The sequence below is a fragment of the Maniola jurtina genome, chromosome 9 (genome assembly GCF_905333055.1).
Source record: "Maniola jurtina chromosome 9, ilManJurt1.1, whole genome shotgun sequence".
Lineage (NCBI taxonomy): Eukaryota > Metazoa > Arthropoda > Insecta > Lepidoptera > Nymphalidae > Maniola > Maniola jurtina.
This window is the reverse complement of record NC_060037.1, coordinates 11,516,906-11,540,863: the sequence shown is the minus strand read 5'-3', so window position 1 is coordinate 11,540,863 and position 23,958 is coordinate 11,516,906. Positions and strand designations below refer to the sequence as shown.

At 36.4% G+C, this 23,958-nt stretch overlaps 1 protein-coding gene across 6 annotated transcripts in view; it reads left to right on the top strand.

Annotated features, from left to right (window-relative positions):
- Nucleotides 1–23,958, top strand: part of LOC123868383 (tyrosine-protein phosphatase Lar) — a 586,441-nt gene that overhangs the window by 410,385 nt on the left and 152,098 nt on the right. For 5 of the 6 annotated variants that reach the window (XM_045910879.1, XM_045910878.1, XM_045910882.1 and 2 more), the window contains exon 4: nt 21,693–21,815. The exons of the other annotated variant lie outside the window; for it this stretch is intronic. In XM_045910879.1, the coding sequence (XP_045766835.1) occupies nt 21,693–21,815 (123 nt within the window). The remainder of the gene's footprint in view (nt 1–21,692; nt 21,816–23,958) is intronic. 6 annotated transcript variants of the gene reach the window in all.

Genomic DNA, 23,958 nt, shown 5'->3' with positions numbered 1-23,958 from the left:
TGTCGCTTGGAACAATTTCTCCATTATTTAAGGCTGAAGTCAAATTACACTTATTTCTTAATAAATCAGATTTTAATGATTACATGATAATCACGATCACAATACATTTCTCAATTTTATTATTGGCATAGAAGTAAAAGCCATAAAAGCTCTCAATACTTTGACATGAAAGGACCTGCCAGCAATTGTAGAACCTACCAAAGAAAATAATTTAATAGCACAAGCAGCTATTACCCAACGATACTAAAGAAAATTTTGCTGTAAGCGCCGTTTATGCAGAAAGGTATTGTGTATTGAGTAAAGTTTAATCAGGCCTTAACCTCAATGTGAATAAACGGTCAGGCGAAATTGCTTAGCTTATTCGATAGCACGTTATTACTGATACTAGTAACAGCAAGAGAGCTATTAGTCATTTATTTCAGGCAATTTAAACCTATTTGTAACATCAATCTAAGTACAAATATACAATTGCTTAAAAACAATAAAATTATTAAGCTAAAATAAAATAAACTTACAAATAAAATTAAAATTAGATATGCATCTCATATACGAGGGGATGGAGGGAAAAAAATTCCGATTTCTTAATTTTTCCGTTGTTTATATGCAATTCCTATCCTACGTGACATATTTTAGTCTTCTAGGTCTTTAGAAAGTACCCTAGCTATATTTAATCGTGTTCTGCCATCCCTTCTCAATGTGAGTAATTTGAAAAGAAAAAAACCGGCCAAGTGCGAGTCAGACTCGCGCACCGAGGGTTCCATACTCGGGTATTTTTTCCGATATTTTGCACGATAAATCAAAAACTATTACGCATAAAAATAAATAAAAATCTGTTTTAAAATGTACAGGTAACCCTTTCATAAGATACCACACTTGGTATAGGTTTGAAAATTGAAACACATTTTAATTTTTTTTAATGATGTACCACAAATTCACGGTTTTCAGATTTATTCCTTTACTTGCGCTATAAGACCTACCAACCTGCCAAATTTCATGATTCTAGGTCAACGGCTGCCCTATAGGTTTTCTTATTAGACACGATGGACGGACAGACAGACAGACAGACAACAAAGTGATCCTATTAAGGTCCTGTTTTTCCTTTTGAGGTACGGAACCCAAAAAAATAAGTAATTCTTTTTTAGTAAGACCGAGGACATTCTCTCAGGTGAATACCCGGCCCTGTCCCATAAAAACTGCCTTTTTAATATCGGGTCTTGATTTTCATAAAGGCGACCCGTCACTGAGATGAAGAAATTAAAATCCTAATCTAATTTACCCGGGTAAATTTATTCTGTGCGTTATTGCCTGTCCCTGCGATATTTCGCCTTGATTGGACTCATTGATATAAAATCCCAAAGATACGGGGTTTCTTAGACATGTAATCCCTTGAAGCAGCCACGTCTTTTTGCTATTGTGTAGTTTTATTTTGGTTCTGTCAACCTCCCTCAAATTAAGTTCTTCAATTAATTTGCTCAAAAGAAGTGGAGTTGAGAACAGGTAGAGTTTTTATTTTTACATAAATATTTCTTGAACTAAATTACTAGTTTGTGACTGGTAGTACAAAGTAGTTCCTGAAAATCAATACGATTATTTCATGTGCTTAACTCTAAACGTTTTGTTGTTTCTCAAATGCTTTATTTACGCACAAATTTGCCTCAAAATTAGGATGCTCCAAGGGTCACAACTTTCAAAATTAATATAATTTTACAATACCTACTAATTATTTCCGGGGATAAATAGTAGAGAGATAAATAAACATCTGACTTAGTTTATAACTTTAAGAGTTTTCTGGGTTAGTTATTAAGAACCTATCTGTAAAGTAATAAACTTGTTTTTTTTAGCTCTAAAAATACAAATAATATAAACATCAGCGTAATATATTTGTATGGAGGAACGCGTAAGAAGTGTTAACTTCATTTCACTTTTTTCCTTAATTTTTTATCTTCTCTTCTGTGATAAGTTTTCTTTTTTTTTGGCTTGTCTCTGCTGACATTACGTTTATTTACCTTTGTTCAAAGGTTGTTAACTACTAGCCGGTTTAATAATGTCAGGAATATAATCAAAAAGGTAAACTACAGTCGTTATCAATTTGCACGGAGTCATAATGGTGGCCTTATTACTATAGTGTCGAACGCGACACCACCATTTTGCCCCCTCGTCACGCATCTGACGTCACGTGATTCGATGATTATGTCGTTCTACTCTTTCTTGTATTTACCCATAGATATACAGAGATATAAAGAGAACGCTAGCGAAAACTTAGGGCTATTATTATACTAGCTAAACACAATCCAATGCCAATAACCATAGTTTTAGTGATTTAGTATTTTTCTAACCAGAAAACTCCGTCTACGACGTGGCAATGACTCTGCGGCACATATCTACGCAACGTTCGTAAACCTCTAGCGTTAGGCAGATATTTTATTTGCTATTCATTGCGAACTTTTCTAAAATACAGGTTATTTTTATTTATTTTGGCACGTTTTTTTGTGGTATTTATAAGTAATCATGAATACTATTCATCTGTCTTCGTTTCTATCAGCCGTCTGTCAAAATCTGGAAGTCATCTGATGTTTATAATTCATTAAAACCATATTAAAACATATTAGATTTAAGCTTACATCAATTACATTCGTTATGTTTTTGTTCACATTTTTCGTTGCCTGGACGCAGAGTTCTCGTAAATACAATAAATATTTCCATTGATTTATTCACTCGCAAAAATCATTCAACATCCCATAAACAAACTGCGTGTATCCAAACTCGTGTCAGGCGGCCATTTATGAAGCAAGTGTCGGCTTGGTGTTGCCAGTAGCGTAATACGGTGTTTTTCATGTAAATGACGCTCCGTAGTGGTAAAAACCGGTCAAGTGTGAGTTGGTATCGCACACGAAGTTCCGTAAAAAGAAAAGAAATGACACTTTTATTATCTTACTAGCTGACGCCCGCGACTTCGTCCGCGTGGATTTAGGTTTTTCCAAATCCCGTGGGAACTCTTTGATTTTCCGGGATAAAAAGTAGCCTATGTGGTAATCCAGGATATTATCTATCTCCATTTCATTTCGTTTCAGCCAAATCCGTCCAGTGGTTTTTGCGTGAAGGAGTAACAAACATACACACACACACACATACACACAGATTTTCGCCTTTATAATATTAGTGTGAAGTGTGATGTGATTGGCATAGCGACCATTTTGGAATTTTTAATATTTGTTAATATAGCGGTAATAAAAATACACACTCTGTGAAAACATTTTCGTTTCTCTACCTATTACGGTTCATGAGATACAGGGCGCTAATAGACAGACGGACGGACGGGCGGACGGTTGGAGGCTTAGTAATAGGGTTCCGTTGGCACCCTTCGTGTAAGGAATCGTAAAAACCGAATAATTATACGCTCTGGTGTTACTTTATTGCATTGGCCGTGTCTTGTTCCGCTTTATTGCCAGTTTATGAAGTGTTTAGCATCCGGCATTTTAAAGCTAATAAATTGCAGTACATCCACTGTTTGCACAACTATTATTTTGCTCTTTTCAACGAAGGGAAGAATGTTTATTGAAAAGCTGTACCGTACATTCATTTCATTCCATCAGCCTGTATGCGTCCACTGCTGGACATAGGCCTTTCCAAGAGCGCGCCACCAAACACCTCATACCGTTAAAGAAAGCGTTCATTTAATTGCGTAAACGCTCATATCTCCAAAAAGTTGAAGGTGCATGCTTAGAATAAAATGCTGGATCTCCCGAATACTAGACCGATGTCTTAAGCACTAGGCTATGACTGCTGTATACCGGGAGCCAAATATAATTAGTTATTAATATTAATTAGTAAATATGAAGTTATGAGAAAATTATATACTCAACATATAAATAAACTCAACAAGTAATTTAAAAAGTTTTCAAAAAAACCGGCATGACACAAAACAACACTAAAATATACTGTGAACAAAGCAAGAATTAAAATTCGCGATAATACTCTGGGACATAAGCAAATACCTATACAATAGAAAGGTCCAAATTAATGAATATCGGCTCCTTTAATTCTAATACCCTACGGATTCCCTCCTAACAATACTCTTCATTGTTCAGCTTCATGAAAAAACCTAATCAAATGAGAAAAGCACCCCTTTTGGTGCGATAAATAAAAAATGACCCGTAAATAACTTTGGAGAGCTGAGCACGGATTCTAATGAGTTATAGAGAGGAGGCCGGGGCAAAATTGAAACCGATTGCAGAAATAAACCATTTGTATTCAAACCGGCCGTCCTACCGGCCGCATTTTAATTTACTTACTCGAATTAAAAGTGCGCGTGATTCGAATAGAATCCCAAGTTTCATTCGATACTTCTTTTTATCGTTGATTGAAGACACCGGCCCTACCTTTAGTACAAGTTTGTACAACGCTGATAGATTTCAGATATCCAGGTTTCAGAGTAATATGGACTTAGTAGCTGTTGCCTTAAAGTCGTTTATGCAATGCCATTTCTTTCCATATGTGGGCATAGGGATGCATTCAGAAACAAATCTAGCGCATTTCTTTCTCATGAAATTTCTATGCAATACATTAAAATATTAGGGAAGCAATAAATCTGCACAAACGAAATTGTTCTGATAGATTTGGCGTTATATCACCTTCCAAATCACTTCACAAAAACGTTTAAATGAATAGCGTAGCGAATATTGTATATCAAATCTTTGAAAAGAGCAACCGCCGAGTTTCTTGCTGGTTCTTCTCGGTAGGAAAGGCATTCCGAACCAGTGGTAGATGCTCTTGACGATTCAAAAGTACTTGTAAAAGTCTAATTGAATAAAAATATTTTGAATTTTGAATTTTTTTGAAGCGAATCTTGTTACGATGCAGTAAAGTGCAATTCAGCTCGCACCGCGATGCGGCCTCAAATGCAATAAACGCCTCTATTATCCGTTTACTCTTATACATATCTCTCATAAAACTTACGCGAACAGCCAGCGTAGGTATTATAAATAATTATATATTTCTCAGGTCACGTTATGGAGTATTTTGTTTCTCGAAATCTAACAACGTTGTCGAGATATGGAAACTCGTGCTTATCTACTAGACTGTTATTATTGGAGGTTTTCTTAGGATCCCCAGCTCTTCAATTGAAATTCAATTGTATATTCAACTCGGCCCGTTCCGGTATACCTTCCGAATCGCCCGGCTCAAGGCATATTTTGCAAATTGACTATAAGTCTCCCGTGATAAAGTCGATTGTCTTCGGCCGTTTATTCTTTCAATTTGTGTATTGAATCGCCCGAGCAGAATTGAAGAGCCTCTGCGTATTATACCCGGGACTTTTCGCTTAGAAAATGGACTTGCCTTTCGATTAGTAGCAGAATTGGATTTACAACGTAATTCGGTAAACACCTGTAAATAATGTTACCTTAGTTTTGAGATACACTAGAATCCTGCGACTTTGACAGCTTGGATATACCGAGATAGTTCAAAAATACCGTGGGGTGTTTTTAATTTTTCAGGATAAAAATTTAGTACAGAGTTAGCTAACATCCTGGGGACGGGCGTAAGCTACTTTTTATCCCAAAAGGTCCACCTATTCAACCGATTTGTATGAAACTTGGTACACAGAGGTAGGTTGCGTCCCGGTAATTGCTATAGGCAATTTTTATCCCAAAAAAGCAAATAGTTTCCACGGGATTAGTAAACCTAAATCCACGCGGATGAAGTCGCGGCATCATCTAGTGTAAAACTAAATAACTCAACTATTCCTTCAATAATATTAAAGGCAAACAACACCTTTTTGCAACGCTTTTTGGTTTCCTTGCGCCGCTTTTATCGGCGCATTCGATGTTTATATTTGCACAACAATCTCGCTGCAGCGCTGCCGACGCTTTGTTGTGGTAATTTCATTAGACGGTCGCTGCCCGCTGCATATTAATTGATGGGGACGCAGCCGCGCTTCCTGCACTTTTGCGTCATCTTTCATAAAGCGCTTTTTATGCGGTAATTTTTAAATCCAGGTTATGAATTGAGATTTATCGGGTTTATCGGCGATACTCATAACCATTTATAATTTATTTTTTATCCAAATGCGACGACCTTAGTAATGTAGACCTATAATAATTATAATGTACTTATGTATGTCTGTTCCTATGTCTGCTCGTAAAAGTTATTCAATGGCTCTCAATTTATGATAAATTATACGTAATGACGTATTCTAGATGATTCCCTTTGACGTAGATTCGTCTTGATGGCGCGAGTTTAACGGAGTAGGTACAAGTTAAAAAGATAAAAAGTAGCCTATGTTTGTCTCTGGGGTGTTATGTCTATACCAAAGTTTGTACAAATTGGTGAACGCGAGGGCTGTATAAAGATAGCAGGCAAACAGACATACAGGCACACTTTCGCATTTACCTATAAGATTCATATGGGTAGGTATTATCTTATGCTATCTTAGTAGTTACTAACAATATTACAAACTACTGAGATATCATACATTAGATACACCTGTGTCTCTAAGCAGCAAACACCTTAGCGGAATGAGCGAGGAGATGTTATTATATCGGAGACTGGGGGCCATTCATCATGTTTCATCATGGCGTCTTGGGTACATCCCTTTATGCAGTTATAAAATAAATTAATATTGATGTTCATATTAGCCTTAAACTCAATGAAGTATGGAGTCTATAATGCAGGCTAACCTAACCATTCACATTTACCTATCTAAATTGCAATCGACCTTAACGGACTCATGCCGGTGCTTTCTTCATACTTCATGAGAGTAATTATTACATTATTTCATATTGTGCGCAGCTCAAAACTAAGTTTTATATCGATTTCTCTCGTCATTGTCTAGGTTATAAAATATTGAAAAATTAATATTGATTTTAAAATAACGTGCCTCGATTTTCGGGCGTAAATAAATAAGATTAGGAGTGTGAAAATTCTAAAACAAACAGTTGTTTTTTTTATCAAAAATACTTTTCCCAAACGACTGTTCAATCATCTTTCTCATACAATGTTAGGTGAAATAGCCAACAGATTACCCACGTGCGCCGGGAACTCGAGTTGAGCGTACTGCGTGGCCTTAAACATAATTTAAAATAAATCTAGCATTTTAACAAAAATAAAGTAAAATAAGTTAGTACGCCCACCGCCTACTTATCAAACAAATTAAAAACTTGGAAGCGGAATTTCTGAAGAATAATATGGATTGGCTTACAAACTGTAGGTTTACTCACCTAAAGGTGTGGGCAGATAAAGCCGCCTACGTGACAAGAGTCTTTACACTGGCTCTACAACGGCTAGGACTATTGATTCACACTTGAACTTATAATTTAAAGAACTCCCGACACAAAAATCTCTATAAGAAAACTAGAAAAGAGCTGATAACTTTCAAACGGTTGAACCGATTTTCTTGGATTATAGCTAAGAACACTCTCAATCAAGCCACCTTTCAACCAAAAAAAAAAAAACTAAATTAAAATTGGTTCATCAGTTTAGGAGCTACGATGCCACAGATACACAGATACACTCGTCAAACTTATAACACCCCTCTTTTTGGGTCGGGGGTTAAAAATACGTCGCAATTCATATTTAAAAGCTTTTAGCGTTTACCAAGATCTCACTTTGTACAGCATTCAGAGACATTCTAAGCGTAGACTGAGCTTTCTTAAGGCCCATAGTGACCATGTCTTGGATCCATATTATGTCTAAATTCTGTTCTAAGATTCTGATTAATTCAAAGCCTCGGAATCTTAAAAACCTAAATCCAAACGGATAAAATCACGCGGAAGAACTAGTTAGTAAGGAATTTAAAAAAATCTATTTAGATGTGAAAAAGAAGAAAATATATAAAAAACTCGAGACTCCAAGAATCATTTTAAAAAGCCTTGATTTCCTACCTTTTTACCACTTTTCTGTGGAGCGGGAAAAGTCTATTTTTATTCCGCGCGTTTTTTCAACAACCTAGGGGGGTGGGGAGTAGATTTTCACCAATTACAGGGGTGCGGAACGATGGGCCCGCTGTGTTTTCGTGCGACGGGGTATTACCATGCATATTGCATGAGAGGCAATAAGGTGTCAAAGTTGGGAGCCACTGGAAAAATACGCAGTGAAATACCGCCGGCAGTTCGAGAAGATATCTCCGCAAATATGATTTTAATGGGATATTGAGATAGAAATTAGATTTCCATCGGCATTTTCTGTCTTTGTCGGTAGTGTTTTTTTTTTGATAATTTCTGTCTTTGTCGAACGTTTGAGCTGAACGTACTTGATAACAGTATGAGCTATTTTCACACTATTTTCATCTCTTTAAGAATCGCGTTTCCTTTAGTTCGGATGGTTCGTCGTCGTCTCAACCAATTCCACGCTCACTGAGATTTTTTTCTCTATCATTTGTATGGGATTGCGTAACAGAGAGAGCGCTATACTAACTTCTATATGATAGAGTATTGACAAACAAACTTATACAGGGATTTGAATTTATGGCCCTTTTCGAATTTCAGTCCTCCTAAGCCTTTTATTTAGGCTTAAAAAAATGGACTAAAATATAACGGCGCTTTTCAATCAGGACAAAAAGGCTTAATAATTTGTTGATGCGAAATCCTTAATCCTCGAACGCTTTTCGCTGTGGACTTTATGTTATTAAATGACAGTAAAATTTTATATTCATTTTCGACATTAAGTCCATGTTAAGTCCATATTTAATCTCGGCCTGATGACATTTGCTACCACTTTTTATAAAGTTACTTAATTGTTGATTTAACACATTTTCATTTACACGCTTTCTTGTCGGTCTGTTTATTTGTTTGTCTGTTCTGATTTTAAACTAACTTACCGATCAGTTAGAAACTTGAAAAGCCTTGCTTGGTCAATAGTAGTTGATAGTGTTGTGTTGGGATGCTTTGGTCACGGCTAGCTACCATTCAACTGGCAAAAACGTAACGCAACGCAATTTAGCGACCGCGCACTAGGTGGCCAGACGACATGAAACGAGTGAGTCGCAGAGCCGCTGGATCCAGGCGATGCAAGACCGTGCCCTGTGGAAATCTCTACAAGAAATCTAAGTCCACTGTCCACCCGTGGACGTCCATTGGATGATGATGATGGTGACAGGAAAACTGTAATGCTTGTAGAATAATGTGAACCAATCGTTTCCATACTGGCATGTATATGTCGATCCTACAACTTATTGACCTGTCTCTATGATAAAAATACATTGACAATATAAACTACTTCATTCTGGTGTTCCCAGTACACCTATATTTTGTTACTAGAATATCAACACGTCGCCAGAGGTACGTGTTCGTCATATGCAATATAAAAGCATACAGAAATACCGGGGTACAGTCGCGTATAAAAGATCAGCATATGTATGATTCAGTTTATTTTGTGCTACGGTTTGGTCTTTGGCTTTATTAAAATCTTTTTGGTTTTGCCTTTCAAATCTTGAACGTGGTTTTTGATGCCACTAGTTTTATTTACAAAGTATAGTTGCGAAGCAATAGGGATGATGACTACCTACTAGTCAAATCAGTGACTTTTTATCAAACCTCAAGACGCTCGCTTAGTAACGGAGCTTGTATGAAATTCACAGATGAGACGTCATAAACATGAGACATATTTTGACGTATTTTTTAACCCCCGACCCAAAAAGAGGGGTGTTATAAGTTTTTAATAAGATTGACGTCTGTATCTGTGTATCTGTCTAAGTCATCGTAGCTCCTAAACGAATGGACCGAAAAAACCTGAATGCCTGTGAGTTTCCATAATGTTCTAAAAGGTATGTGCAGTTTGTCAATCTGAACTTGGCCAGTGGCAGACTATAGCCTAAACCTTTCTGTGAGGGGATAGTTATGTTTATGATCATAAATAAGTTTGTATTTTATTTGAACATACCACTAATTATTATATAACTATTAACAAAATTGTAAAAAATGCGGTTCTATAATTTTTTCAATCTTACAGAGAAACAATTTTTCAACCTTATAAAAATATGATAGTTAAAAAGACGAAAATCTCCATGTAAAAATACATCAGAGATTCTTCAATTACTCACTATAATATTAGGTGGCATCTTCATTTTAGTAGCTATGAGCACGAATACACATAATTTATTAGTCTAGTGCGTGTTTTTACGCATTTAATGGACACCTAGATCTTCACAATTTGGTGTAGGTGCTATTCAAATTTAATTCTCATATTTTAATGGATACGTATGGTTGGTTAACTTTTGTAATAAATACTACGGTCTTTATTCAAATGTGGGATATAACTGACTATTAACAATATTTTCAGTTAGAATGCCCGCCCAATTCCGCGCTAAGCGTCAAAATGCTGCATCAAAATACATAAGCCACGCGATTGTATATATCGCGTATAAAACTAGCATAAAATTAATGCACAAAATGTAATGGCTTTGTTAGATAGAGACAACTACTGTCATCTTTCACTAGCATGACAGTATCTTGGCTTGATTCGATCGGTTGCCTTCTTATAATCTTAAGTTGCCAGAAGAATGGCAAATTTCGAATTGTGGTAAGGATAAGCAAGTGGAAAATGAAAAATATTTACTAACTTGCGTGCGAGTGATTTATATAGATAAAGGAGAATATTAATATGTCACTGTAACGCTATGCAAATAAAATGTGTGTTTTTAAAATAACGCACATTGATGTTTCACTAGACATCTGCACGTTGACAAGCTCACGCTTTTTTACCACTTCTATCTTCTTTCTGCGTCGTTTCCTCAATTTTGACGTGGCTCCCTTTATATGCATTCTTTGCTGTGATGCTCCTCCGTGGCTCTCTATACCACTTCTATACCGATTTTAAATTCCGTGGTGGCTATAATCACTGCTGACTTTCACGCTAGCATGCACTTAGTGACTTAGCCAAATAAAAGTAACATAAAATTAATGCACAAAAGTAATTTTGCCGGCGAATGTACCGCAGACAGTGCTTCGAAGTAATATTGTTTATGGTAAGCTGAAAATCTTGTCACAGCTTTATATCCCGGTATACATTCATAAGTTTAAATACAAACGTCTATGTTATGCGGTTAGTCTGAGGAACGGTGTATTTGAATAGAATATTATCTGTATTTTTAACCCCCGACCCAAAAAGAGGGGTGTTATAAGTTTGACGTGTGTATCTGTGTATCTGTGTATCTGTGTGTCTGTGTATCTGTGTATCTGTGTATCTGTCTGTGGCATCGTAGCGCCTAAACGAATGAACCGATTTTAATGAACTAGCATGAAACTTTGAGATTAAAATATTTCCTACATACCATATTTGGTTTGTTCAATAAATAAAATCATAAGATCAGATTACTTACGGACGTCATAAAGCCACGATTAGTCTGGCAATGCATGACGTAATTTCTAATACTATTTCGAAGAAATTATTTAGAAAATTAACTTTATACGACGTAAGATTTTTTACACTTTTATTACCTGGTATCTCCCAAAGTCACCATGATCCAAACTTCATAGTCGCTGATCGTTCCTCCCGGTGCTGAGGACAATACGCAGACACATTCAGCTTTTATAATATAACGAAGGTCTGCGACGCGCTGGCTCCTAGTCCAACACTGCCGTTTCGTGCCCGCGTTTTGGCTTTTGTGCCACGATTCGTAGGTGAGTGAAGAGTGGGCTTTAACCTTTCTCTAAAGCCGGCTCTACACTCGCACGTGAAGTCGCGCCGTTATTTCACGCCGTGAATGTATGTCGCGATCCACGCGTGATCTATGTCCCTTCCACACTCGCAAATCTTCACAGTCTTGTTCGTGACTATGGACGAAACCCTTTAGCGCTTCCAAAAACCGACACTAATCGGGGAAAGGCGCGAAGCGCGAACGCGAAGGCGTGAACAACATCTACACTCGTGATTCGCAGTTGTCGCGGGCTTTTGGGGCCGTTCGCGCCGCTAGTGTACAGCCCACTTAAGAAGATTTCCGCAATTATTTACGTTTTTAGTGAATATGTTCAGTGTTTTCCAGTGCGTAAAGTTCGTCAGTTCGTTCCAAAAATATAGATTTATGTAAAATTAGCTTATAAGAATGTGTATTTATAAATATTTATTATTTATGTTAATGGTATTTTATGTTACGACTCATTAAAAGGCATATTCATTATTATTCAGTCTCATTAAACATCCTCAAAGCTTTGAAGAACACAGAAACGAAATGAGTGGAAACATATTCGATGCAAATTTTTAAGCTTCCATACCTCAAAAGGGAAAAAGGAAACCTTATAGGATCACTTTGTTTTCTGTCTGTCCGTCTGTCTGTTTATCCGTCTGTCCGTCTATCGTGTCCGTCAAGAAAACCTATAGGGCACTACCCGTTGACCTACAATCGGTAAAATACGGTGACCTTTTTTATTATATTAGAAACTATTCCTTAAGTCAAAATCATAAAGCTACGGCCACACACCATAGCCACACATATTACGTGTACACTTTATACGCGACTATTTGTAGTCGCGGAGTTGTGCATGGCGCCATTAAATATCGTGGGAGGTGACCGCAGCGCGGCTGACGTTCCCTCTTTGTAGTCACTTTGAATGTCAGTGTTACTAAAATAAACACCTGTAATAGACGAATACAGACTCGTTTGCGATTTGCTTGGTCTTTGTCATTTGTACGGGATTACATAACAGAGAGAGCCCTATATTAATCCCTCCGTAGATAGAGTACAACATTCGAGGTTATGTCTCTTTGTCTTATTTATGGACTGTACACCCAAACAATGAAATGGGTATCCATGGAATGGTTTTCATAAAAATATAACCCTTTATAGGCCGTAGTATCCCGGAAATTGACTCGGATGACGGCCGTAGCTCGTCTTTAATGGCGGGCGCCGGAAGACTCTATTAGTTCCCTACCATGTTTTAGATTTATGTGCCATTTTCTCGTGTGGGAAATTGCCTAAAAGAACTCTTTTAGTATTGCTTTGAAGGAATATACCAGCCTTTACGTATAAGCTCTACTAAAAATATGCGTCTAGGTTTGTATGTAATTATCTAAGGTTGCGGAGCAAATCTATATGCTCCTACCTACTCTTATCATAGATGCCAAAATGTGTCAGTCTGTTTGTCTATCACCTTTTCACAGCTCAACCGTCGAAATGACTCATACTAAAGACACACAGATAGTTAACATCTTGGAGGTGGACATAGAAATACTTTTATCCCGGAAAATTCAAGAGTTCCTTGAAACGGACCTATGTTCCAGATCATCTCTTTACGTTCTCTGTCAATCTTCATCGCTGGCACTGTTACCGTAGTCCAGGCATGCGTGGTGTTCTGTCCCAAGGATGATGGCTTTATCTTGCGATAAAGCAGTTCTACGCTGAAGCCAGCATCCATCCATTGTCACGATCAAATGGGTATCACTCGCTATAGTTTAAACGCTAAAATAAAGATCAATGTAGCCCTCGTTCGTTCAAAACTCCTGTAAAATAATTTTAACCTGACGATTTTCACCTGATGATAAGTGATTACCGCCGCCCATGAACATTTGCAGTGCCAGAGGAACAGCCAATGCGTTGCCGGCCTTTCAGGAGTTTGTTGGTCCGCCCCTTGAATAACCCCACGTTGTGATCTAATGGAAACACCGCAGAAGGGAGTTGATTCCACAGTTTGCATATGGAAAAAAGGAAATGGCACACAAAGAGCAAAAATGGTGGGTGAGCTCTCAAAAATGTATATTACATAATTTCACAGTTAAAGAAAAACAAGCCTCGAACCGGCACTTAATGATGTTACGTGCTTTCCTGACAATTTACACAACAGTTTTATTGTTTGCCTCGTCAACGCCGCTCCCAGTGACGGCTTTCCGCTTTTCCTAGCTTTTTCAACGGTCGTCCTCTGAGAAACCCGCATTGTTTGCTGTCCATTGTTCAACCTTGTTTATTTTTACACATAGTACTCTCGCGTAGGACCGCAAACCTATTAGCAAGTCACTGTATATCCACATAGCGACAAAACACTTTTTATTGGAGATTACATAACTAGACAATTTTTTCATTATGCCTACTAAAATAATTCAATAAAAAAAATTAAAACGAAGACAATGGTTTTTATTCCTTTTGGCTCTCCTGACAATTTACACAACGGTTTTATTCTTTGTCTCGTCAACGCCGCTCGAAGTGACGGCTTTCCGCTTTTCCTAGCTTTTTCAACGGTTGTCCTCTGAGAAACCCGCATTGTTTGCTGTCCATTGTTCAACCTTGTTTATTTTTACACATAGTACTCTCGCGTAGGACCGCAAACCTATTAGCAAGTCACTGTATATCCACACAGCGACAAAACACTTTTTATTGGAGGTTACATAACTAGACAATTTTTTCATTATGCCTACTAAAATAATTCAATAAAAAAATTAAAACGAAGACAATGGTTTTTATTCCTTTTGGCTCTCCTGACAATTTACACAACGGTTTTATTCTTTGTCTCGTCAACGCCGCTCGAAGTGACGGCTTTCCGCTTTTCCTAGCTTTTTCAACGGTTGTCCTCTGAGAAACCCGCATTGTTTGCTGTCCATTGTTCAACCTTGTTTATTTTTACACATAGTACTCTCGCGTAGGACCGCAAACCTATTAGCAAGTCACTGTATATCCACACAGCGACAAAACACTTTTTATTGGAGGTTACATAACTAGACAATTTTTTCATTATGCCTACTAAAATAATTCAATAAAAAAAATTAAAACGAAGACAATGGTTTTTATTCTTTTTGGCTTTCCTGACAATTTACACAACGGTTTTATTCTTTGTCTCGTCAACGCCGCTCGAAGTGACGGCTTTCCGCTTTTCCTAGCTTTTTCAACGGCTGTCCTCTGAGAAACCTGCATTGTTTGCTGTCCATTGTTCAACCTTGTTTATTTTTACACATAGTACTCTCGCGTAGGACCGCAAACCTATTAGCAAGTCACTGTATATCCACACAGCGACAAAACACTTTTTATTGGAGATTACATTACATAACTAGACAATTTTTTCATTATGCCTACTAAAATAATTCAATAAAAAAAATTAAAACGAAGACAATGGTTTTTATTCCTTTTGGCTCTCCTGACAATTTACACAACGGTTTTATTCTTTGTCTCGTCAACGCCGCTCGAAGTGACGGCTTTCCGCTTTTCCTAGCTTTTTCAACGGTTGTCCTCTGAGAAACCCGCATTGTTTGCTGTCCATTGTTCAACCTTGTTTATTTTTACACATAGTACTCTCGCGTAGGACCGCAAACCTATTAGCAAGTCACTGTATATCCACATAGCGACAAAACACTTTTTATTGGAGGTTACATAACTAGACAATTTTTTCATTATGCCTACTAAAATAATTCAATAAAAAAAATTAAAACGAAGACAATGGTTTTTATTCTTTTTGGCTTTCCTGACAATTTACACAACGGTTTTATTCTTTGTCTCGTCAACGCCGCTCGAAGTGACGGCTTTCCGCTTTTCCTAGCTTTTTCAACGGTTGTCCTCTGAGAAACCCGCATTGTTTGCTGTCCATTGTTCAACCTTGTTTATTTTTACACATAGTACTCTCGCGTAGGACCGCAAACCTATTAGCAAGTCACTGTATATCCACATAGCGACAAAACACTTTTTATTGGAGGTTACATAACTAGACAATTTTTTCATTATGCCTACTAAAATAATTCAATAAAAAAAATTAAAACGAAGACAATGGTTTTTATTCCTTTTGGCTCTCCTGACAATTTACACAACGGTTTTATTCTTTGTCTCGTCAACGCCGCTCGAAGTGACGGCTTTCCGCTTTTCCTAGCTTTTTCAACGGTTGTCCTCTGAGAAACCCGCATTGTTTGCTGTCCATTGTTCAACCTTGTTTATTTTTACACATAGTACTCTCGCGTAGGACCGCAAACCTATTAGCAAGTCACTGTATATCCACACAGCGACAAAACACTTTTTATTGGAGGTTACATAACTAGACAATTTTTTCATTATGCCTACTAAAATAATTCAATAAAAAAAATTAAAACGAAGACAATGGTTTTTATTCTTTTTGGCTTTCCTGACAATTTACACAACGGTTTTATTCTTTGTCTCGTCAACGCCGCTCGAAGTGACGGCTTTCCGCTTTTCCTAGCTTTTTCAACGGTCGTCCTCTGAGAAACCCGCATTGTTTGCTGTCCATTGTTCAACCTTGTTTATTTTTACACATACTACTCTCGCGTAGGACCGCAAACCTATTAGCAAGTCACTGTATATCCACATAGCGACAAAACACTTTTTATTGGAGATTACATTACATAACTAGACAATTTTTTCATTATGCCTACTAAAATAATTCAATAAAAAAAATTAAAACGAAGACAATGGTTTTTATTCTTTTTGGCTTTCCTGACAATTTACACAACGGTTTTATTCTTTGTCTCGTCAACGCCGCTCGAAGTGACGGCTTTCCGCTTTTCCTAGCTTTTTCAACGGTTGTCCTCTGAGAAACCCGCATTGTTTGCTGTCCATTGTTCAACCTTGTTTATTTTTACACATACCACTCTCGCGTAAGACCGTGAACCTCCTCTTAGCAAGTCACTGTATATCAACATAGCGACAAAACACTTTTTATTGGAGATTACATAACTAGACAATTTTTTTATAATGCGTACTAAGTACTAAAATAATTCAATTAAAAAAAATGGAAATGAAAACAATGGTTTTTTTTCTTTTTGGTTTTTCCTGTCAATTTACACAACGGTTTTATTGTTTGCCTCGTCAACGCCGCTCCAAGTGACGGCTTTCCGCTTTTCCTAGCTTTTTCAACGGTTGTCCTCTGAGAAACCCGCATTGTTTGCTGTCCATTGTTGGCTTTGTTTATTTTTACACATACCACTCTCGTGTAAGACCGTGAACCTCCTCTTAGCATGTCAGTGTATATCGACAAAGCGACAAAATGCTTTTAAAATGAACGCAGTACAGTTTTAGATTTTGGAGGTTACATAGCTACATTTTTTCATGATGTGTACACGATACAATAAGTGTAAATTAAAAATGTATAACACCCCCGATAAGTGAAGGTTACAGTAACTAGAAACGAGCTGATAACTTTCAAACGGCTGAGCCGATTTTCTTGAATTATAGCTAAGAACACTCGATCAAGCCACCTTTCAAACAAACAAAAAACAATTAAAATCGGTTCATTAATTTCAGAGCTACGATGCCACAGACAGATACACAGATACACACGTCAAACTTATAACACCCCTCTTTTTTGATCGGGGGTTAAAACAGAAAACAACATCGTCATTATCGATCCATCAGCGATCCACTACTGATGTCTACAGGTCTCCTCTCAGAATGAGAAAGATTAACCAATAGTTCACACTGGCCTGGCAAGTGTAGATTGGCAGAGTTCACATACCTTTGAGAAAATTACGGAGAACTCTCAGGAATGTAGGGTATCATCGCGATGTTTTCCTTCATCGTTAAATCATTAAGCAATAATCAATTTTGTTGCTTAAAACGACCGTATGATACATTATTTTAGCTGACTTCAAAGAAATACTAACAGTGTCTACTAATATAAATAGAATTAAAAGCAAAAGCTAAAAGTGTAAATTAAAAATGTATAACACCCCCGACAAGTGAAGGTTACAGTAACTAGAAAAGAGCTGATAATTTTCAAACGGCTTAACCGATTTTCTTGAATTATAGCTAAGAACACTCTCGATCAAGCCACCTTTCAAACAAAAAAAGACTAAATTAAAATCGGTTCACTAGTTTAGGAGCTACGATGCCACAGACAGATACACCGATACACAGATACACACGTCAAACTTATAACACCCCTCTTTTTGGGTCGGGGGTTAAAAATGACTCCTATTCTTTAATACACAACACAATTTTCAGGGACCATTAACAGTCTCGCTTTGTGAAAGTAAGTCCATTTGTCCCATTATACATAAAGGGAAAGCCTAGATAAGTAAGTAGTCATAATCATAACTCAGAAAAGGCAATATTTCACGTTCTAAACACTTCCGTGGTGACTGCTAATGAATGGTGTGGGTAATATAAAAGGTTTTCCAAGATTACACTCCCGTTAACCCATGGTTTCCTGATATAATGGACGTTATGCTATGTGACTGCCTCCGTGTAGCATTAAAAAAAAAAAATTGTTTGACTACCTGATGCCCGCGACTTAGTTCGCGTGGATTTAGGTTTTCAAAAATCGTGGGAACTCTTTGATCTCCGGGATAAAAAGTAACTTATGTCACTCTCCAGGTCTTTCATCGCACCAATGCATAATCACGTCGATCTGTTCCTCCGTTATGACGTGATTGAAGGACAAACCAACAAACAAACACACTTTTGCCTTTATAATATTGGTAGTGATATAGGCTTATGCTTGACGAATTTCTTACTTATAAAACAAGAGGATATTATCGCTATTATCAAGCAAATATAAGTAATATAAGCAAAGCATAAGCTATAACAACAGTGTTTCAATACACAGAGAAACTAGGTATATAAAGAAGGTGTAGTTAATATATTTTCCATTCCATTTAAACAACGAGACAAAACCGGAACGCTCCCAAAAATAGAAGATCCCGCTAAAGCTCTATTCATTCAAAAGTGTTTCCTTAAAATAAAGCGCAAATATTTTTGCCTCCGTTCCGCCTCATTACATGCAATTTCATATCGTTGGCAACCAAAACATGATTGCACAAAATGCTTAACACCCAAGCACCCGGCATTTGAATGCAAATGAGAGCTAAAAACTAGGAAATTCGTTGAAATTCTTCGCTAACTTAATGCTCGGTCAGACCAGAGACTTGCTATTTCACAACTTTTTGTCCTGTCGCCTACTTGTGCCAAAGTCAAGTCGAAGTGTGATAATTTATTCACAAGTGTAAATTAAAAATTTATAACACCCCCGACGATCCAAAGTATTTGAGTTTTCCAAAACATCATTTTCAAATAAATAATTATGTATTTAGGCAACGTCCATCTTGACAGCTTGACATTTGTCAATTGACATAATATTAAGAACCTGACGGTTATCTAACCTTCTTTTCAACAAGAAAACTAGAAAAGAGCTGATAACTCTTAAACGGCTGAACCAATTTTTTTGGATTATAGCTAAGAACACTCTCGATCAAGCCACCTTTCAAACAAAAAAAACTAAATTAAAATCGGTTCATTCGTTTAGGCGCTACGATGCCACAGACAGATACACAGATACACAGATACACAGATACACAGACACACAGATACACAGATACACAGATACACACGTCAAACTTATAACACCCCTCTTTTTGGGTCGGGGGTTAAAAATACACTTGTTTACTACACACTTTTTTAGTGTCCATTTTTTTTTAACCCCCGACCAAAAAAGAGGGGTGTTATAAGTTTGACGTGTGTATCTGTGTATCTGTCTGTGGCATCGTAGCTCCTAAACTAATGAACCGATTTTAATTTAGTTTTTTTTGTTTGAAAGGTGGCTTGATCGAGAGTGTTCTTAGCTATAATCCAAGAAAATCGGTTCAGCCGTTTGAAAGTTATCAGCTCTTTTCTAGTTATTACTGTAACCTTCACTTGTCGGGTGTGTTATACACTTGTTAAGAATATTAGCCATGCTTATCATGACTTCTACTCCCTTTCCGTTCTAATTAAGCGTAAAGCTTGTTCCAGGAGTGGGTACGACAATAGTGCAACGGGTGGGGTTTGAACCGCTGTCCTTTCGGAATTCAGTGCTCCTCAACCCTTGACCTATCGAGGCTAAATTTTTGATTCGTAAGATGATGTAGACGTGATAGTTAATTAGGTAAACTTAAAAGTAAAGTTACAAGGGTTCCAAACGCACTCAGTTCTCCACCTTATGTTAGTTTTGTAGCCGTCTAAGAATTTGTAAGATGTCTTCATCTTCTTCTTTCGTCCTGTGTATCTTTTTCGCCCTATAGACGTAGCCGTGCGTTGATTGTTCGAAAAATCACTTTAATTAAAAAAATACTGGAATTTTTAGATATATTTTTTTTTTTAATTTTGGATATATGGGTATGTAATGTAATCACACTCATATTATAAAGGCGAAAGTTTGTATGTGTGGGTGTGTGTGTATGTATGTTTGTTACTCCTTCACGCAAAAACTACTGGGCAGATTAGGCTGAAATTCGGAATGGAGATAGATAATATCCTGGATTAGCACATAGGCTACTTTTTATCCCGGATAATCAAAGAGTTCCCACGGGATTTCTAAAAACCTAAATCCACGCGGGCGAAGTCGCGGGCATCGGCTAGTACCCTATAAAAACCAAACACTATTTTTTGTGATTTTTAATGTATTTCTTTAAGTAAAATGGCCTAGTTTCATGTTCTTTCGTTTGTGCACTTAATGACTTGGCACATTGTATATGGAGCTATTTAAAAGGTGGATAAACTAATTTTTCAAGCGCCAGCAACGAGACTATCTCCAGTATAATTAATACTTATATATACTACTATATTATATATAGTAGTATAAATAAAATTCAAAAAAAATTCAAAATTCAAAATATTTTTATGCAATTAGACTTTTACAAGTTCTTTTGAATCGTCAAAAGCATCTACCAGTACCTATAAGTACCAAGATCTATAAGTTATATATATTACTATATTATAGTATAGGTATATTTAAATACCTCGTAGGAAACTTTTCCCAGCATTCTCACCCATACAATAGGAGTGGGTGTATAAAGTGTATGAATAATGATGTAGCCCTCTTCAGAGGCGCTCAGATATAAATCTTTCAATAATCGATGCTTGGATGTTTATTTATTGCATACCGTTTCGAAAACTGGGTTTTTCTCGGCTGTAACAATGAACTGATTTATGGTGCTTATATTATTATGTGTTGTATGGATCATAAATACATTATTCATGATATATAATTCACACAATATGTACATATAAGTATATATTATGCTTTTCCTTGTATTATATTATACTCGTAGATTTCAATACACGGGTATCGAAATTGAAAATTATTATTTTATACCTGCGCATATTTATAATATTACGTGTAATCTATTGAATATGCCTTTTGTTTGAGTATTCAATAAATTTAAGGGTGGATTTACGTTAAACTGGACCGGGTATAATCATGGACGGTGCCCGTGACCCATCATGGTACAAAAGTATGTAATTTATGGCCACGTCCTGACCCACGCATGTTATATCATGAATCCACCCTTTATTACATATAGGATATAGATATTATTCAAACTAAATTGACAAGTTTTAAAATCAAAGTCTGATCCGCAAAAAATGTGCAAAACCTTTGATTCTACTTTGATCTCTTAATCAGTTTAGTTTGATTCTACCAATGTTAATTTAACAATCAATTTAAATTAATTTAATGTCCAGTCTAAAGTATTAACATTTTATGTAACACAATCAATTCTCTACAATATAAGAGCTTTGTCACATGCGTATACCGACAATCCGAGCACAATCAGTGGGAGTTATTTCACGACTTTTGCAAAGACAACCCTTTCTCGCTTTGTTGACAAGAAAGCGTTGTCACAGTTATATAATGGGCTGCAAAGCGTAGAATTTTAGTGTGATATGTGTCATATTCCGACCTGTTTTAATACTATAATACATCTAGTACTAAGTAGAACTTAAGTTTAACATTTAGTAGTTAGGACAAAAAATACGACAACCGCATAAAAAATACAAAAGTTTTATCATTCTGGGACAGACGTAGGGACCGAAGAGTCACTGGAGACACTGCCGCCCCTAGAGGTCACAGTGACAGAAGAGCCCCTGATCGGGATACCCCCGGTGAACGACTCTGCGAATATTTTTATACGATATCTAACACGTAAGTTGTGTATGAACTAAACTGTTTTTGTGTTTTACAGATCCTCAGCGGGAGTCCACGTCATCGTATCTGTATTGATTTTTTTAATTGAAGCTGTGAGAGCCAGAATGGCCTAGCTGAATTTTTAAAGAAATTTTATCTGTTAAAATTGCTTGGCATGGTAAATTAATTTTAGGCCAATGCGGTTCTAAAGCATAGCGTTAACAGTTGGTTTCCAGCTATTTTAATATGTAATATAAGACCACTTTAAAAAAAACAATTAGATCGCTCTAGCTCTCATGGCTTTAACTAATTTTGGTGAAAAATTGTAATTTTTTTCTGTAAGATTTCCAGAATTAGATTAAAAATCGTGACTTGCATCTATTGAGCCACTTTATCCTTTAATTCCTTTTTTTCCACATAATTAGTTTTCGTTAATGACTTTTTACTCGTATATTATATGCATGGTGGTAATATGTATTCTGTTTAAAAATAGGCTGCATCATAACTTGCTAGCAGGTCTAATTGCAGCCACGTTCTAGTCTATAAATTAAAAAAAAATCTTTAAATCAATACTGCAAATTAAGTACCTTCATTATTATTTACGATTTGCCCGCTGTAAGCGATGCGCTTTTATTAATAAGGTAAGGTAAATACTTTCCGTAATTTTCAAATATTTGTATAGCTGTAAAACAAGTAAGTGTAGCAGCTCTATATGCTGAATGGAGCAAATATTAAAAGTATGAATAAGTATATTGATAAGCTATTCAACAAAAAATCTATTTAATTTACTTGTACTCTGCAAATTAAATGAAACACCTACAAAGCATCATTACAGTCGATAAAATCTGTACGTGCTCTGAGTCTAAACTTTTAAATCTAAATTAGTTTTCGGTATAACCTTGCTCTACTAGTATTGAGCTTCGAACAAGTTTGATAACCTATCTGGATTAATTTTATTTTAGAATCAATATTTTTTATCTGATTTTTTGAAGCTTTTCCTTACAGAAGTCTCAATTAAAAATTTATAACACACCCGACAAGTGAAAGTTACAGTAACTAGAAAAGAGCTGGTAACTTTCAAACGGCTGGACCGATTTTCTCGGATTATAGCTAAGAACACTCTCGATCAAGCCACCTTTCAAATAAAAAAAAACTAAATTAAAATCGATTCATTAGTTTAGGAGCTACGATGCCACAGACAGATACACAGATACACACGTCAAACTTATAACACCCCTCTTTTTGGGTCGGGGGTTAAAAAACGTCAGCAACATCGTTCCCTGAGTGAAAATTATACCTAAACTGAAAGTACTAAATGATGCCTGCAACTTAGGTTCTGCCCCTAGATTCTGTTCGAGACCATCTTTGAATTCAATATCTATGCTCAGACCAAACATATTAAATATGCTTTTTTTTGCATTTCTAATCTCATGATGAACGGTTAGTCAGGTTCTATGAATTAATAATAATTTATTGAAATACTTAATATCAATAGCGTTATTGCATCCCTATAATAATATATCATCATTGAGCATTGAGTTTGATAAATTACTGTTATTCATGTTGGTTAACTTATCATTATTAAGCAAAACATGATCAAGAGTTACGGGAAAGTGAAATTGATTTATCATATTTTAATTAAAATCACTGCGCCCGAAGAATTATTATTATGAAGCTTAGTTTACAGAGTCCGACGCCTGTTTCATGTTCGTTTCGCGTCCACCGCATTTTTAACGATTTCGAATAAAATTCCAGTTCCAAAAGCCGTTAAACTCACGTCGTCCGTTATTCAACTGTCGAATGATTTATTAGTATCAACTAACTCGTGAACCATCAATTTACATTAAGAGGGGTCTCTCCGTCACTCGCTCCATACAAACGTAGTTCCAATTTCATTTGAATATTAAGCAACCAAAGTCCATGAAATTTTGCAGACATATTCTATAAACTAATATCTATGCATATGGTTTTCCAGATTTCTGTTAAAATATTCGGTTTCAAAGTTACGCGGTCTTAAAAAAATCACATACAAATCTTTGAGCCCCTGTAATTTTAAAACTACATATTTTTAGAAAAATCTAAAACACCACAGGCACAGATATTAGTTTCTAGAATATGTCTGCAAAATTTCAAGGACTTTGGTTGCTTAATATTCAAATGA